The sequence below is a fragment of the Sinocyclocheilus anshuiensis genome, unplaced genomic scaffold, assembly GCF_001515605.1.
Source record: "Sinocyclocheilus anshuiensis isolate Anshui unplaced genomic scaffold, SAMN03320099.WGS_v1.1 scaffold557, whole genome shotgun sequence".
In the NCBI taxonomy this organism is placed as follows: domain Eukaryota; kingdom Metazoa; phylum Chordata; class Actinopteri; order Cypriniformes; family Cyprinidae; genus Sinocyclocheilus; species Sinocyclocheilus anshuiensis.
Window position 1 is genome coordinate 1,135,529 of NW_015540883.1, and position 16,825 is coordinate 1,152,353.

At 37.8% G+C, this 16,825-nt stretch overlaps 1 protein-coding gene across 5 annotated transcripts in view; it reads left to right on the forward strand.

The window, feature by feature from the left end:
• Positions 1 to 16,825, forward strand: part of LOC107688596 (highly divergent homeobox-like) — a 24,325-nt gene that overhangs the window by 2,322 nt on the left and 5,178 nt on the right. The window contains exons 3-10 of one of the 5 annotated variants that reach the window (XM_016486312.1): positions 384 to 530; positions 3,534 to 4,490; positions 8,799 to 8,852; positions 8,956 to 9,102; positions 11,891 to 12,083; positions 13,102 to 13,181; positions 13,274 to 13,360; positions 16,418 to 16,538. In XM_016486312.1, coding sequence (XP_016341798.1) covers positions 384 to 530; positions 3,534 to 4,490; positions 8,799 to 8,852; positions 8,956 to 9,102; positions 11,891 to 12,083; positions 13,102 to 13,181; positions 13,274 to 13,360; positions 16,418 to 16,538 — 1,786 coding nt within the window. The remainder of the gene's footprint in view (positions 1 to 383; positions 531 to 3,533; positions 4,491 to 8,798; positions 8,853 to 8,955; positions 9,103 to 11,890; positions 12,084 to 13,101; positions 13,182 to 13,273; positions 13,361 to 16,417; positions 16,539 to 16,825) is intronic. The other 4 variants (XM_016486308.1, XM_016486309.1, XM_016486310.1 and 1 more) reach the window with 4 other exon arrangements.

Consider the following 16,825-nt stretch of genomic DNA (forward strand, 5'->3'; position numbering starts at 1 on the left):
CTGTGTAGTAAATTCTGCTCCATCTGAAAGCACGTGATGATGATTTACTGCTGATTACAGAACCGGCATTACTATCAAAATGCGCATGACAGTCGCATTCGATTAATCGTGCAGCCCTAGTATAGACACAAAACATGTGACGTGATTTTATGGTAAGATGAGGCTGGTGGCGCAGAACTGGAGCAAACTCCACATTCATCATCCCATCACTACAACCTGCAATAATAGATGTGGTTTCACCAGATCATTCATGCAAGCTCTTTAACAAAAATGCAAACATTATGCCACAGATGATAACATGGCTTTGCTTATTGTAATAAGATGTTCCTAGCTGTGCAGTACTGTTGTTTCATTTCTGTGCATGACGTTCTCCTGCCTTACAGATGAACCTGCGGTCTGTATTCACCGCCGAGCAGCAGCGGATCCTGGAGCGCTATTATGAGAGCGGCATGACCAATCAGAGCAAGAGCTGCTTCCAGCTCATCCTGCAGTGTGCTCAAGAGACCAAACTCGACTTCAGCGTGGTTAGAGTAAGCCTGCTCGTTTTATTCATTTGTGACCCTGGAGCACAAAACCAGTCATAAGGGTAAATTTTTTGAAATTGAGATTGATGTATGGTTTGTTAGGATAGAACAATATTTGGCCGAGATACAACTATTTGAAAATCTGGAATCTGAGGGTGCAAAAAAATCTAAATATTGAGAAAATCATCTTTAAAGTTGTCCAAATGAAGTTCTTAGCAATGCATATTACTAATCAAAAATTAAGTTTTGATATATTTACGGTAGGAAATTTACTAAATATTTTCATGGAACATGATCTTTACTTAATATCCTAATGATTTTTGGCATAAAAGAAAAATCAATGATTTTGACCCATACAGTGTATTGTTGGCTATTGCTACAAATATACCCCAGCGACTTAAGACTGGTTTTGTGCTCCGGGGTCACATTTAGCATTTGTTTTCAGATTATTTAGTGATTGAGCATCATGAGTTTTTCAGTGACTGATACCCATAAAAGGCAGGATGATAATTAAATGTAAACTAATTTTATATGTGAACAATGTTTACTCAAAATTCACCAAAACATGAAAATGTGCATTAATAGTGAAACTGTTACACGTGCAAAACATCACTTCTGTTAATGGGTCGAGTGCGCTTGGTGATCGGTCAATGCAGATAATTACAAAATGGCCAAGTTTGTAGACAAATAAACAGGGATGCGTTAAGAGGAACGATCATGACCCGGATGTGAACTGGGGTCTTTTGGTGAAAACCCTAAAACAGCTTCAAAAATGAGAATTAAAACCATTGTACAACTTGTTTAAAGTAAGCTTCATATTTCATTGCTATTAAATTCTTCATTGTAAGTCTCTCAGTGGCAGCACAGGGCTACAGCCGAGGGGGACATTTTCAGTGAATCAGGACTTAAAAATGAGTCTTTTAAGTCTGTGTTAATAGCTTGAAGGTCGTCTTTATACTAATACATTTCTAAACACTGACAGAATGCACTTTTAGAAGATAAATAAGGGATAATGTACATTATTTAGCGATGACAACAGGCTGGCCGTAGATTATCCTGCTTATTACATGGCTAATAATAATTGAACACAAAGTTTTGATTTGACTTTTTAGTAGCTTATTAGTACTTTATTATAAAACAGAGAGTTCCGGTCCTTGATTCTGATTGGCTGAGCCGCGTTCGAAGCTGTTGTAAATTATTCTACAAAGTAACATACACCTTTGTTTACGTTTGTCTGTTGCTCGGCAACCACTTTGTTGCAACTACAACTGTTTCTGAGGAACTACATTGTTTGGTGGAAGAATACTGTTTTTATTAATATCATTACACTTTATTTGCTCTGTTTTATTTTGTGAAACCTAACTACGTATATGGAATAACCGTTTTATAAAAGCAATAAGCCCCGTGAAGCCGTGGTTTACAGTGAACTCCGCTTCGCGTCATACCTAACAACGTCCCTTAGCTGTTATAAATTCACTGTAAACCACGGCTTCACAGGGCTTATTGCTTTATTACCTCACTTGTAACAGTTCCTAGCGAGCGGCCAAACAAGTCCAAACAAGCAAACATGTTAGTAATGGATGTTTTAAAGTCCTCCCGCTTACTACACGATTAAGGCCCGTTCACACCAAGGACAATAACTATAAAGATAACGATAAAGATATAGTTATAAAAATCGTTCTCAATATTAAAGAATAGCAGAGTCCACACCACAACTATAACGATAAAGACAAAGAGAAACGATATCTTTTAGAAGATAAATAAGGGATAATGTACATTATTTAGCGATGACAACAGGCTGGCCGTAGATTATCCTGCTTATTACATGGCTAATAATAATTGAACACAAAGTTTTGATTTGACTTTTTAGTAGCTTATTAGTACTTTATTATAAAACAGAGAGTTCCGGTCCTTGATTCTGATTGGCTGAGCCGCGTTCGAAGCTGTTGTAAATTATTCTACAAAGTAACATACACCTTTGTTTACGTTTGTCTGTTGCTCGGCAACCACTTTGTTGCAACTACAACTGTTTCTGAGGAACTACATTGTTTGGTGGAAGAATACTGTTTTTATTAATATCATTACACTTTATTTGCTCTGTTTTATTTTGTGAAACCTAACTACGTATATGGAATAACCGTTTTATAAAAGCAATAAGCCCCGTGAAGCCGTGGTTTACAGTGAACTCCGCTTCGCGTCATACCTAACAACGTCCCTTAGCTGTTATAAATTCACTGTAAACCACGGCTTCACAGGGCTTATTGCTTTATTACCTCACTTGTAACAGTTCCTAGCGAGCGGCCAAACAAGTCCAAACAAGCAAACATGTTAGTAATGGATGTTTTAAAGTCCTCCCGCTTACTACACGATTAAGGCCCGTTCACACCAAGGACAATAACTATAAAGATAACGATAAAGATATAGTTATAAAAATCGTTCTCAATATTAAAGAATAGCAGAGTCCACACCACAACTATAACGATAAAGACAAAGAGAAACGATATCGTTGGAATCATTTTCAAAATGATTTTTCTCCAGCTGATGAACGTTAAAAAATTGAGGGCCAATCAGAATCCATCCTGCTGTAACGAGCTCGAGAATTTAAAGCGGCAGACGCACGTGCGCTAAGAATAAACAGACGATATCGTTCGCTGGTGTGGACGCTAATATCGTTATCTTTATAGTTATCTTTATAGTTATCGTTCTTGGTGTGAACGGGGCTTTAGTCAGTATAAAAATAAAGGCCAACTAAAGAATTACATTGGCATGGCTTAAAGTTTGTGCTAAGAGAAACGAATCTGTTCAATCTGCTCTTCATGCTAAGCCTGTATTTCAGTGGCACGGGCTTCTACTTTAACGGTTCCTTAGTTGCCAGTTTGGAGCTGGGCAGCACTTTAGTTGTGTGGAAAAAAAGGACACTGTTTAAAAATCCTCCTTTTCTGGTGGAATGGATCCACTTCTTCAAACCCAGCCTCATGGCTGTGCATTTCTCTACTTTTGTCTCTTTAGACATGGGTAGGGAACAAGCGTCGGAAGCTGTCTAAGGCCGATCAGAACGGTGCTGCTGCTCATGCTCTGTCCCATCAGCATGTTTCTTGTGCATCTGCTGGCTCGGTGCTGACGGCTGAGATGGGGGCCATGCGGAGCATTCAGCACGGCCCCCCGGTGACCCACCTCCTCCCTCCGCAGGCCTCGTCCTCCTCATCCTCCTCTTCTCCATCATCTTCCTCCCCGCTCAGCGACGTGATTCTGACAGGCATTTACGCCAGCTGCTTCAATGCTGCTACTCACAATAGGACAGGGATGAAATCATTGCCCACACACTCAGAAATAGAGCCGGCCGCTCACGATTCTGCGAATGCAGCAATGCATCGCACCTCCATCGCAGCCGGGATACATCGGAGAGCCCCCATCATCCCCGGCTCCAGTGCGCTCAAGTGCAGCCAGACGCTCAAACCCTTCACCTCCAGAGACTCCGCCGGAATCGCTCCCAGTTGGGCCGAACAGTGCAGAACCTCCCAGCGTCCGTCATGGCCTCAGACGTCCCCACAGAAACCAGCCCCGGTGCATCGCGGCCCCGCAGACGCTCAGATTCAGCATGTTTTCACCCGATCAGACCCGGCGGGGAGGAAGACGAGGCCGGTCGAGGCGTCGGAGGTGTTCTCGATCGCGATGGAGACGGCTGACGCTGATGACGAGTACGCCAGAGAAGAGGAGCTGGCTAACATGGCGCAGCAGATGCAGTGTGGTAAAGGCTGTGTGGATGGTGGGCGGAGCTCCAGCACAGCTTCCTCTTCCTTGATTGACAGCCCGGGACTCACCTGTGCGCTCAACCCCTCAAACTCTGCTCTCTTTGGAGAGAAAGGAAGTCAAACCAGCAGCTCCTCACTGAGCAGAACATCCTCCCCCAGCAGCTTCCCATTAAAACTGCTCTCGCTGACATCTTCCAGAATCCCCTGTCTCAAGGTAAGCCACAAATTACGTTTTATCATTACACAGTGATTAATTCACACATTTTCTTGACAGGCTTTGTGAGTCTTATCCGTATGCTGTTGCAATTGTTGTACTGTACAGTAGGGGTCGACCGATATGTGTTTTTCAGGGCCGATGCCGATACCGATTATTACATATCAAGTAGACCGATAACCGATATTTTGAACCGATATATATGTCTGGTGTAAAAATGAAAATTAATGTCAAAATTAAGAATAACAAGGGCTCTGACAAAAACTGCCTTTCCTGGTGTTGGTTGAGTGTAGTACTCCCACACTGCACTTCTTACTCTTGTCTTCCTCTGTGCATCCATCTACAGTACAATAAGGGTAATATAAACTAAAGAGAGAGTTAAAAGTGGGGCCACTGTATGCTTCATGATTAAGCCTATGAATACTGTACTACAGCTAAACAGCTTGGGGAAATGTAAGTATTTGGCTTCAATAATTTAAATGTTAGAAATGTATGTGTAATAGCATAACCATTCATAATTCCTCATTAATTCTTTTCTGATGACCAAAACATAACCTACACTAGTAGAGGTGACTATTCAATTCATCATCTAATGCACATCAATGGATTAACTTAAAAAATGTATATCATAAGTGTAAATAATTTAATTGTCTTCGTAGCTATATTGTAGAAGTTGTTAAGAAGACTGCAAATATTTTCATGAAACTATAACACTAATAGCCTTTTACAGGCACACTTAGTTCAATAGCCTATTGACATTAAATATCGCATGCGATTTATCGTGCAGCCCTAGTCTTGGCCTATGTGACACTAGAAATTTCAGTTAGTTGTAATTTACAGTACAGTGCAAATAAAGGCATAAATCAGTTTAATTTATCTTTTAATCAAATGAGAGTTAAACTCTTTATTTTTTGGCAAAGAAAGGGTTTACTATTAAAATTAAAACATGTCTTCTGTGCATCCATCTACAATAAGGGTAATATAAAGAGAGAGTTAAAAGTGGGGCCACTGTATGCTTCATGATTAAGCCTATGAATACTGTACTACAGCTAAACAGCTTGGGGAAATGTAAGTATTTGGCTTCAATAATTTACATGTTAGAAATGTATGTGTAATAGCATAACCTCTCATAATTCCTCATTAATTCTTTTCTGATGGCTAAAACATAATCTACAATAGTAGAGGTGACTATTCAATTCATCATCTAATGCACATCAATGGATTAACTTAAAAAATGTATATCATAAGTGTAAATAATTTAATTGTCTTCGTAGCTATATTGTAGAAGTTGTTAAGAAGACTGCAACTATTTTCATGAAACTATAACACTAATAGCCTTTTACAGGCACACTTAGTTCAATAGCCTATTGAAATATCTTGGCCTATGTGACACTAGAAATTTCAGTTAGTTTTAATTTACAGTACAGTGCAAATGAAGGCATAAATCTATTTAATTTATCTTTTAATAAATTGAGAGTTAAACTCTTTATTTTTTTTGGCAAACAAAGGTTTACTATTAAAATTAAAACATGAAAGAAATAGCGTATTTTGTGATTATTCTTTTAAACAAAAGTTCTAATAATTGTTGTAGTAGTCAGGGGTTAGAGCAAAAAATTAAATCTTTTGCAACAGCGCCTCCTGCTGCCAGAGAATGAGTTTGCATATATATACCTCAACAAATCTGTGGGAAACACTGCGATAGTTTTACTCAAATTAAACTGTTAAATGATCATGAAGTGACTCTCGGAGGGAGTCAGAGCAGTTCTGGAGATGTTGTTCATGTATTTATGTCCTCATGTAGTGAGGCGACAGAAGCTGAAATCACCGCGAGCGTCGCACACTTTGTATGTGTAGAAAACAACACCCGCGCGTCTGTGCCATTTACATACACAGAGACACGCAGAACATGCAGGATTCATATTTAAATAGTATTTTTGCGGCTGAATATTTACAGATACTAGTCCATATTGCGACTCTATTTAAGTGTACTGACCTACTTTTGATTAATTCATCCAAATTTGACAAATTCCATGACATTCCGCATCATACAGTAAATTCAATTTATATGACTGGATTCCGCGATTCCGTCCACATTTTCTGCATCGCGGAAATCATAGATAATATTGAGGTGTTTCAGCCCTAGTTTTGATATTAATGGCTGTTACATTAATACATAGACAGGGACAGTTCATAGTTGATACAAAATTAATTTGACCTTTCTCATGAGGTTAACACTTAGGAATGTCCATCATTTAAGAACAATTAACTAATAAATTGCACTGGTTTCTTTAGTTAATCTCCCCTCAGTCTAAAATGTGCAATTATGAATATATTTTCACTTTGAATGTAAAATGTGAAAACAACATTGAGACGATACATTTTAATTATTTGTTTAATGACAGTTTTATTAAGTACTTTATAAAGCGGATAGTTCCGGTCCTTGATTCTGATTGGTTGAGCCGCGTTCGAAGCTGTTGTAAATTACTCTACAAAGTAACATACACCTTTGTTTACGTTTGTCTGTTGCAACCACAACTGTTTCTGAGGAGCTACATTGTTTGGTGGAAGAATACTGTTTTTATTAATATCATTACACTTTATTTGCTCTGTTTTATTTTGTGAAACCTAACTACGTATATGGAATAACCGTTTTATAAAAGCAATAAGCCCCGTGAAGCCATGGTTTACAGTGAATTTATAACAGCTAAGGGGGCTTCACGTCGTACCTAACAACGCCCCTTAGCTGTTATAAATTCACTGTAAACCACGGCTTCACAGGGCTTATTGCTTTAATGAATGAAGGCTAGCATCACTGATATTTGTGCACCTATTAAATGGATTTTTTTCCCAGTTTATGGGGATAAAATGAGTCATTATAGCTATTCAACATTACAGTATAATAGAAAGCCAAATCTATTTCATCATATATAATAATTACAGAACATTAAAAAGTATTATAACAACTTCAAGTGAACTTAAAACAACATTCACATGAAGCTGTTATGATAAAATGTCACATTTGTGTTTGGTGATGTCTCTGTCTCTCTCAATACTAGTTAATTTTGCGCATTCCTTTTAAAAAAAAGAAAAAGAAAACATAAATTAGTAATAAGTTAACTAATAGCTAATAACAAATAGTTAAAGGATAGTTCACCCAAACCTGTGTGAGTTTCTTTCTTCTGTTGAACACAAAACAAGATATTTTGAAAAATGTGTGTAACCAAACAGTTGATGGTCCCCATTGACTTCCATAGTATTTTTTTTCCTTACTATGGAAGTCAATGGCTACCAGCAGCTGTTTGGTTACACACATTCTTCAGATTTAGGGCTGGGACAATAAATCAATGCATCGCGATTCGTGGATTGATTCAGAGATTTTCAGAATGAATCGTGATTCTCTCAACAATCCACATAAATGGTCAAATGTACCTGCACCTCAGAATGCTTTTATGATGCAGAATTAATGTAAACACAGCCCACTGCAAATACCCTTGTAATTCGCTTCAACCTTTTCCAAACTTTATGAAGGATTATTTTATGGAAGATTCAAGTGGTGTGTGTAAGGAGTTGGAAGGAAGCAGAAGCAACTCAGAATCGAAAGAGAATCACGATGCATTCTGAAAATCTCAAAATCGATCCAGAATCATTCAGAATATCTTGTTTTCTGTTCAACAGAGGAAAGTTTGAAACAACTTGATGACAGAATTTTAATTTTTGGGTGAACTATCCCTTTAAAGCAACTGTATGCAGTAGAGCCCGAACGATATGGGTTTTTTGGGGCCGATACCGATATTAGGGAGTAAAAAAAAGTCCGATATTCTTTGTGTATATAGTACATAGTACCAGTCAAAAGTTTGGACACTTTCCCAGTCGTGTGTCCAAACATTTGACTGTTACTATATATAGAATACAGTATATACATAAACAGAATATATATACATAAACACATTTTTTGCAATGATCACTCAAATGTGGTGATCAAACACTTATAATGGTGACAGAGATATGTAAGGGCATTTAACAATTTAACAATAAACTTGCGACGAGTGCGATGCACAAAGTAACGGGGTGTTAGTTGCAGGGGCGTAGCCATCATTTCAGAAGTGAGGGGGACAGAAATGTTATATATATATATATATACATATATCGGCGACAGGCTCATATCGGCCGATAATTTTGGCAAAACGATATATCGGTCGGGCTCTAGTATGCAGTTATTTTTAGTCTATCTGTACATGTGCATTTGTTGCTGTCTGCCCTTTTCACTGCATTTCTTTTTCTCTGAATTTCTTCCTTTGTATTCTTTAGGTGACGAGTAACATGTCGGCTCCCTGGCTTCATAGTAACTCGCGGAAAAGAACGGTGAGTGCCTCAAATGTGCAGCCGCTCTTCTCTAGCGCATCAGAGATCACTTTACTGTCAGTTTTTGATGATGGCTTTAATAAAAGGTGTAGTGTGTATTAAGCTGCAGGACAGGACGCAGTTTAGCGACAGAGACCTGTACACGCTGAAGCGCTACTGGGATAAAGGCATGACCAGCCTGGGCTCTCTGTGCAAAGAGAAGATCTCAGCGGCAGCCAGTGAACTCAGTGTGGACACTGAAATCATCAAGGTCAGGAGTCTGGACAGTTTTCTTCACTTTTTTATATCTAAACAAATACACTGCGTAATACAGTGGCACAAATATGATTGTTTTTGCCCTGATGTAACTAATATAAAATTTTCCCCTCGTGAACGTAGTTTAATTATTCATAATTCTAAAAAGGAAGCATTTTCTTACAGTAACCTGATTCCCTAAGTAGTATTTGTTTCTCTGACCAATATGACATTCGACTGTTAAGTAGATGCAACATCACAGAAAAGAAAAAAATGTCTTCATCTGAATGTGCATCATGCCAGTGGTATTTATCAAAACTACTGCCCATTACTTTACATGGCACGTTTCCTCTAGGGATAAAACCTCAGACTTTTGATGAAAATAATGTCACACTATTGAGAGAATAATTTCTGTGTATGTATTTAAGTATACTATTGATACAAAAATGTGACCAAATATAACACCAGGAAGCAGCACGCAGGTAAAATGATGAGTCTCAGTGGTTTTCAGTCAGATTGTCTTTGTCTCTAACTTACTGTCTGCTTGCTGTTTTAGTTTGTTGAATGTATTTCTTGTGGTTAGATCTAAGAGTCATTCTAAAATTTAGGGTACATTTCATTTCCATTGATGAAAATGTTATTTTTTCATTAAGGGAAAACATACTGTATAATCTCACACAAATATTTTGTCCATCCTATGCAATTACCTTAATGTCCATTAAATTTCTTTTTTTTTTTTTTAAAGTGTAGTTTTTGAAGTGAGTGGGACTTGAGTAATAACTGGTTAAATTCAAGTTGAAATTGAACTTTAAGAAAATTTTCATGTGTCCAAGTCCATGTAAGTCCTGTCGACTAAAAATGGTTCATCATCATCACACCATGCGACCGGTATTATGATACGTTATTTTTTTGTGATGGACATTTTGAACATATAATTATATAAGTCCTCTCATCCCCCCCAATATTGTATCTACAGTAAGCTATTGTCAAGGAGTATATTGACCTTCAGTTATGTTGGGTACATTGTTATGGTTTGCAATATTTTTATGATTTTAATTAAAATATACATTCAAATTTGAGGTTAACCTAAAAAAATCAACTGAATCTAACGAGTTACCCTGTAGAGCCGTCTCATGACCATATTGTGTGACTGTCCACTGATGAGGAGTTGTTTGCCACACGTTGGCTTTTAGCATAATTTAACCTTCTATGTGTCAGAGGAGACTAGGATGTGTGTGTGTGCATGAGCTAACAATTTATGCAGCAGTTAACAATGTGTCTTATTTAGTTTTAAAACTAGAACGCTGCTTCTCACATCCTTTAATGATTGCGCATGGCAACTAGCAGATACACTGATGAAATATATTAACTGATATTACCGATAGTCATTTTGAGAAAGCATATTTGTTATGGTACTTTTTTTGTTGATGCAAAATGTACCCCCAATTATAAAATGAGCCCAAAGTAATAGTAATAGCACATCTTATTCTCAAAAGCATTTGATAGGACAGAATTTCACCAGTGCATTGTGAGTCATCATATTACTGGGTCCCTGCTCCCAGAGGAGAGGATATGAGTTAAAGTGAAGTTAGTCAGTGCCTGGAAGTACACTCACATATAGATGAACGTAGCTAAAAGACACAGACCAAAAGCAGCAAAACTTGAGTTTTGATTTCAATGGGTCTTTAAGTGCTACTGTCCATAATACTGTTCTATTAAGGTGTTTTAAGCCAATATCCACCAGTATGAGGTTCACACAGAGTTTAACGATGTCAGTACTAATTGTTTGCTTATTTGTAAATTGTAATCTAAAGTACAATTTCACCAAATCTTATTTAGAGATTCTGATTCGCATTTAGGGTTCACCTTAGGGCTGGACAATAATTCAATATCAATATGTATCGCGATATAATTTGTTTCAATAACGGTGATATGATTTTTAAACACATTTCCGATATTTCGATATTTCAAAAAACATTTTCGTAAACTGAAAAAAAAAAAAATCAAAATAAATTGATGTGTGTCGGTTTAGGGAAATACCGGGAAATACCCGTAAATGGCGCATCATGCACGTGAGGTTATCTGACAGAGAGACGCAAAGCAGTTTAAAGCGGAGTCCTGCACGGGTCCTGTTAGGTAAACCTGCATCCACAGTACACAACAGAACACCCGACCCGTTATCCGACAGCAGCCAGCACCAATTTAATTCTGTACCCGACCCGTTTGACATAAAGACCGCGACCTGAACCGCACCCGCATTAAATAGGTTACTGCATCAGTAAGGCAAAATTATTTATTTTCTCATGTGACACAAGCAATCAAACCAAAATAAGCATTTAAGTTGGTGCTTTGAAGAGAAATAGACAAGCAGCGCAACAGAAGAATGATAAGAACGCGCATCCTTCCTGTATACAATACAAAATTTTTGCCCACATCTTGTGAACAATCTGCCAGGCTGTTTTGAACAAATGTGCATAAACTACATACTTAAATCTTCATAAATGAAAAGAACATATTTAGATATGACTTTACTGTTAAGTGTCATTGTCTCTCCTTAAACTCTGCAGTGTATAGGCTATGCGGCCGTTAGTCCTTTACAGAAGCATTAAAAATAAATCTTAAAAATAAAATGATATAGAAACAGACAATTAATCGCAATAACCGTGACTATTTTTAGACAATCATCAGCCAGATTTCATAATCGTGACAGCCCTAGATATGATGCATTTTATTCTTGAAATACATTGTTTTTTATAACACCATCAATCAAGTCTTAAAGCCTTTCTAAAATCTGTGTTTGACAGACGTGGATTGGTAACCGCAGACGGAAGTACCGTTTGATGGGCATTGAAATCCCTCCGCCTAAAGGAGGGCCGGTCGCGTTCCCAAATCAGACCGATCCTCATTCCCCTCACATCCTCGAAGACGAGCGTCTGACCCCTGAACTAGGAGAGGCCAGCGAACACAATGGCATCGTGTCACTCTGTTTGTCTGACGGTGGGAAGGATTTTCATGCTGCTGACGAATGAGATCACACTGTTGGCTTTTTTATTTACATTGTTGATATAAGGGGTGCTCCGATTGATCGGCTACCGATCACTATCGGCCGATAATCACATTGGGATGATTGATCGGCGGTCTCTAAAAAGGCAGATCTCAAAAAACCGATCTCAAGCTGATGACGCTGCCGTGAGAGGTTTGGCACGACATGCAGCGGCACTGTCTCAGTCTCTGTCCGGCGCGGGTAAAATAATTATAATGCTGAAGGTGAGGTACTCACCTTCATATTTCTTCATTAAATAACTTATAAAGTAATTTGAAAACCTTGTGTGAGACGTAATTTCACAAACAGCAAGAGTGAATGACCGCGCACGCTCTCTCTCAAAATACGCAAATGGCTTCAAATCTCTACATCGCGTTTGTCTATAAGCGAGCTGCATGCTGCACAGTTAACACAGGAATTGTCACTTGCACAATTGGTCCGGCAGTGCGTTCAGGAGCGGTGCGTCTGTAGCAGTCTATTGCTGCGCTGCAATTGCTGAATTAAAGTAACAGCACATTGTTTGCAGTAAATATGAACATGGATTGACACGAAAATTTAGTAATTACACCATAAATGCATATTATTAAAGTCTACTGTGTTTCAGTCAACACATATGGCTTTTTGGCTAGGTTAAAGGAAAAGAGCACTTTTAGATAAACAAGAATATAGATGGCACTCGTGGAGGTAGTAAAACAAAATTCTTTATGAACCGCAGGATTGCTTGTAATAAAGATTTCAATGCAAAAGGAAAGGCAGTAGAGCTGACTATTTCTGTCAATGGTACGTTTGTGATAACGTAAGAAAAGTAGCTATAAATAGTTATAAATGATCAAAAGAAGGCTTTAAAAGATTGGTATCGGTATCGGCAGATAATGCTTTCTGTGATCGGCCTCAAAAACCCTGATCGGAGCACCCCTAGTTGATATACTGGTTCAAGCCATTTTAATGTGTAGTAATTGCCTTATTTTAAAGATGGAGCCAGTGATTTATATCTAAAGGAAAATGATGATGTGAACGATGAATCAGATGGTTCCACCTCTGCTAAACATGTGGTATGAGCCACATATTCATGAACTTTTATTGAGTTTAATGTTAACTCTGATCCAATCTTTGCCAGTAACTCAAACATGAAACTTTCTTCCAGAAGATTGAAATCGTCGAAGATGATGATGATGATGATGACATTTTGACCACAGAGATGGAACAGATGCAAAACCTCTTAGAGTTCAAGGTAAGCAGAGATCCAAGAGCTGCATGCGATAATGAAGGACCCCACAAAGACCAGGACAAATGGATCTGGCCCCATATGCTTTTTATTTTTTTTAACCATGTAAAGAAACACAGGTCTCTGCTTCGTGTTCATCTTCCAACAGCTTAAAGGGATATTCACCCAAATTGTCATTCAAAACCTGTATGCATTTCTTATGCAGAAGACAAAAGAAGAATATCATATGGGTTCTGTGTGACATGAAGTTGTAAATTTCATTTTTGGGTAGACTGTCCCTTTAATAGCCATCATATCTCCCCTTATGTCCTAGCAGACCGTTATGCAGCACCACAGCACACAATAACAGTAGCTTTTCCGTGTTAGTCAGAGTTTCTCTGTTGAATTGTTCAGATCTGTTACTGAGCTAACATCTGGCTCCCTCACTGAACCACGAGTAATTTTCCAGTTATGTTTGATTCGGAAATGAACCTGGGAACCGTTACTGTAATGTAATCCATACATTAGCCTGTTTACTGAAGTACTGAACCTGGGTTTTTGTCAAGTGTATCATTTTTTTAATCTTTCTCTGTTTTACTTTACTGAAGGCAGAACTTGATGTTTTATTACTGTAAACAAGAACTATTGTTTGATGCAAAATAAATTTAAAAGGAAAGATTGATTGGGGAAAAAAAGCAAATGGCCCACTGGAGCCTCAGCAATAGATCACGTATGCGCCAAATACCTCTGAAATAAACCATCCCTGGACCTGCCCGGAGCAGGTTATGTTCAGAGAGTACCTTGCTGTGTCTCCTTACTTACTCTGAAGGTTACCTGGAATTGAAAGCTTTTTTGATTTATCCGTTTACTCTGAGCTTTCTGGAACATCCCCAGTACTTACCCTTAAAGCTACTGTATGTAGCTTGTGTATTTTTGCGACTTTGTAGCCCAGTACAGTTAAGTGAGCTGAATTCACTCTCATGAGGCAATGCACCCTTGTCTCAGAATTTTGTACCTGCTCACCAAACTTACATACTCCCAGAGCGTGGGAACGAAACAAAAGCCATTTGCCTTATTTGACGTCAGTGTACCATCATAATGATTTTGAAACTGATATTTCAAAAACTTACATACAGTTTTTTAAATTGAAACTAAAAGTTGTTTACTCCTAGGGATGTAACGAATCACTCATTTCACGATGCGATACGATTCACGATTTTTTTAACAAAATGAGATTCAAGACAAATTATAAATGAGGTGTCCTTTTATTATTTCTCAGACAAAATGCTGCACATTTCTTTGTGAAATTGAAATATGTCAAATAACAAAACTGAATTTAAATTTTAAAACAAATCCCAAATCAAATAAATAATTAATACAAATAACATAAATCTCTTCTTTTAAACAAATATCTTCTTATATAAACAGGCTTTGCTTGTGCTCTTTCCATTTCCATTTAATCATGATCCAAATAAACACGCTGCATACATGCAGAATTACCAATTTTTGATTTAAATTAGATCGTATAACTTCGAAATTTGAAGCAAGCACATGGTCTTGACTTTAGCGTTGTGAAACTATACTGCATAAAACATCTGAACGAGACAAAAACAGCTGACGAGCTAAATGAGAAATCAGTTTCACTCTCTGCCAGCAGGTGGCGCTGATGGAACAGCAGTAATACAGCGTTTCCTTGGTTACCACTGTACACAAAGCAGTGCTACACTACTATAATATGCATTATTCAGAGACGAGATGAAAATAAAATATCATCTAAACTTTTCCGAAGACAGTCAGTTCCCCTCAGAGAAACATTCATATAAACTCCCACCCACAACGGTATCGCGATTCGTTTAACATCTCAACCAATCTGAATCGTCACATATTTTTATCGATTTTCAACTGGCTTGGGGTGCATCGTTACATCCCTATTTACTCCGACAGCTAGATCCCAGTTGATGTGCACCATTCTCCATCAAATGCTAAGGGTTCGTATGTATGTCTGATACTGTAATAACATAGACTTACCATAATTAACTAGAAACATACATTTCAGAATAAGTCTGAATATGATCAAATATAACATATTTCAATTATTTATTTTAATATACTAAATATTTATATAACAAAATACCTGATTTATTTCTCATTAAAACTGGTCAAATCTGAGAGTGAAATACTTGACATTAGAGAGATACATGATTTAAACGCCAAACACTGTGGGCTTATCAGATACAGAGTCATTCTGACTCTTTTGCAAGCTTTCATGAATGTGAAAATCACTTTGTCACACAGAACATTGTATTTTACATTTAATCATTCTGAGTGAATGTGCCAATCATTGGGGTCCAAGCACATGACCAAAATAGTCAAATCTGACAGACCTAATCCTCTGGATGCTGTGGGTCCAGTTGTTTTGGTGTCATACTTAAACTCCTTTGATCAGAGTTATAGCACCCCTCGCATCAGAATCTCATGATTACATTGATTCAGTGTGGTGTGTGTGTTTTAAGAATGTCCATGTGTATCAAGTTTGGCTAAATTTGGATATTTGGTATGCATTTATCTCTGGATAATACATACCAAACTTGTGTGAATTGTGGAAACGACCTATGGCAAAAAAAATTAGGTGTCTGAATTCAAATTGGTATTTTTTATTTTTTTGCGGAAATGAAAATCTATGTGTCTGTTTGACTCGCTGTTTTGGGGCACTGATGGATTCAGAGGTAAAAGAGGAATTGTTGCTTTCCTTGCAGCTCCAGTCCAAACCTAAATGACTTATTTTCTTCTGCAGAACATGGTGGTATAGGGACTCACTTTAATGCCTAATAAAGCACCCAACAAAGTCCATACAGCTCACTGTTCATTTTAAAGGTGTTCTGATTGGTTTTGGTGAAAAACAACCCAATCATCTATTCCTTCACACTCCAGTACATTGTTTTCATGCTTCTTCTGTCATTGCACAAATGCAAAAGGTGCAGTTTTGTGCTTTATTGAGCCTTAAAGTGAGTCACAATGTGCTGCCGTTGTAATGAATCCATCCAACTGGATATTCATTAAATTATCAAATTTTGTGTTCCGTAGAAGAAAGAAAGTCATTTGGGTTTGGATTGGAACTGCAAGGACAGGAACAAGAATTCTTTCACCTCTGAATCCTTCGCTGTCCCCAAATACAGGCTTCATACTGGATACAAACGACTCGAGGGTGAGTAAATGATGTCTGAATTTTTAAGGGAACTATTTCTTATATTCTTAAGCTATTAGCTGCTATTACAGCATATTTAAGCACCTTTCCAACCGCTTTTTCTCCTCTTTAATAATAATAGAAAAGAGAAATAAGACATTTTATGAAACAGCTGTGTAGTTGTAGGAAAGGTTAAACTTGTTTAAAAGTCAAAGGTCTGTTGTGTTCTGTTTATTCCCTGTTGAAAAAACCAGCATATGCTGGTTAGGTATGTTTTGACGCTGGGATGCTGGTTTAAGCTGGTCCTT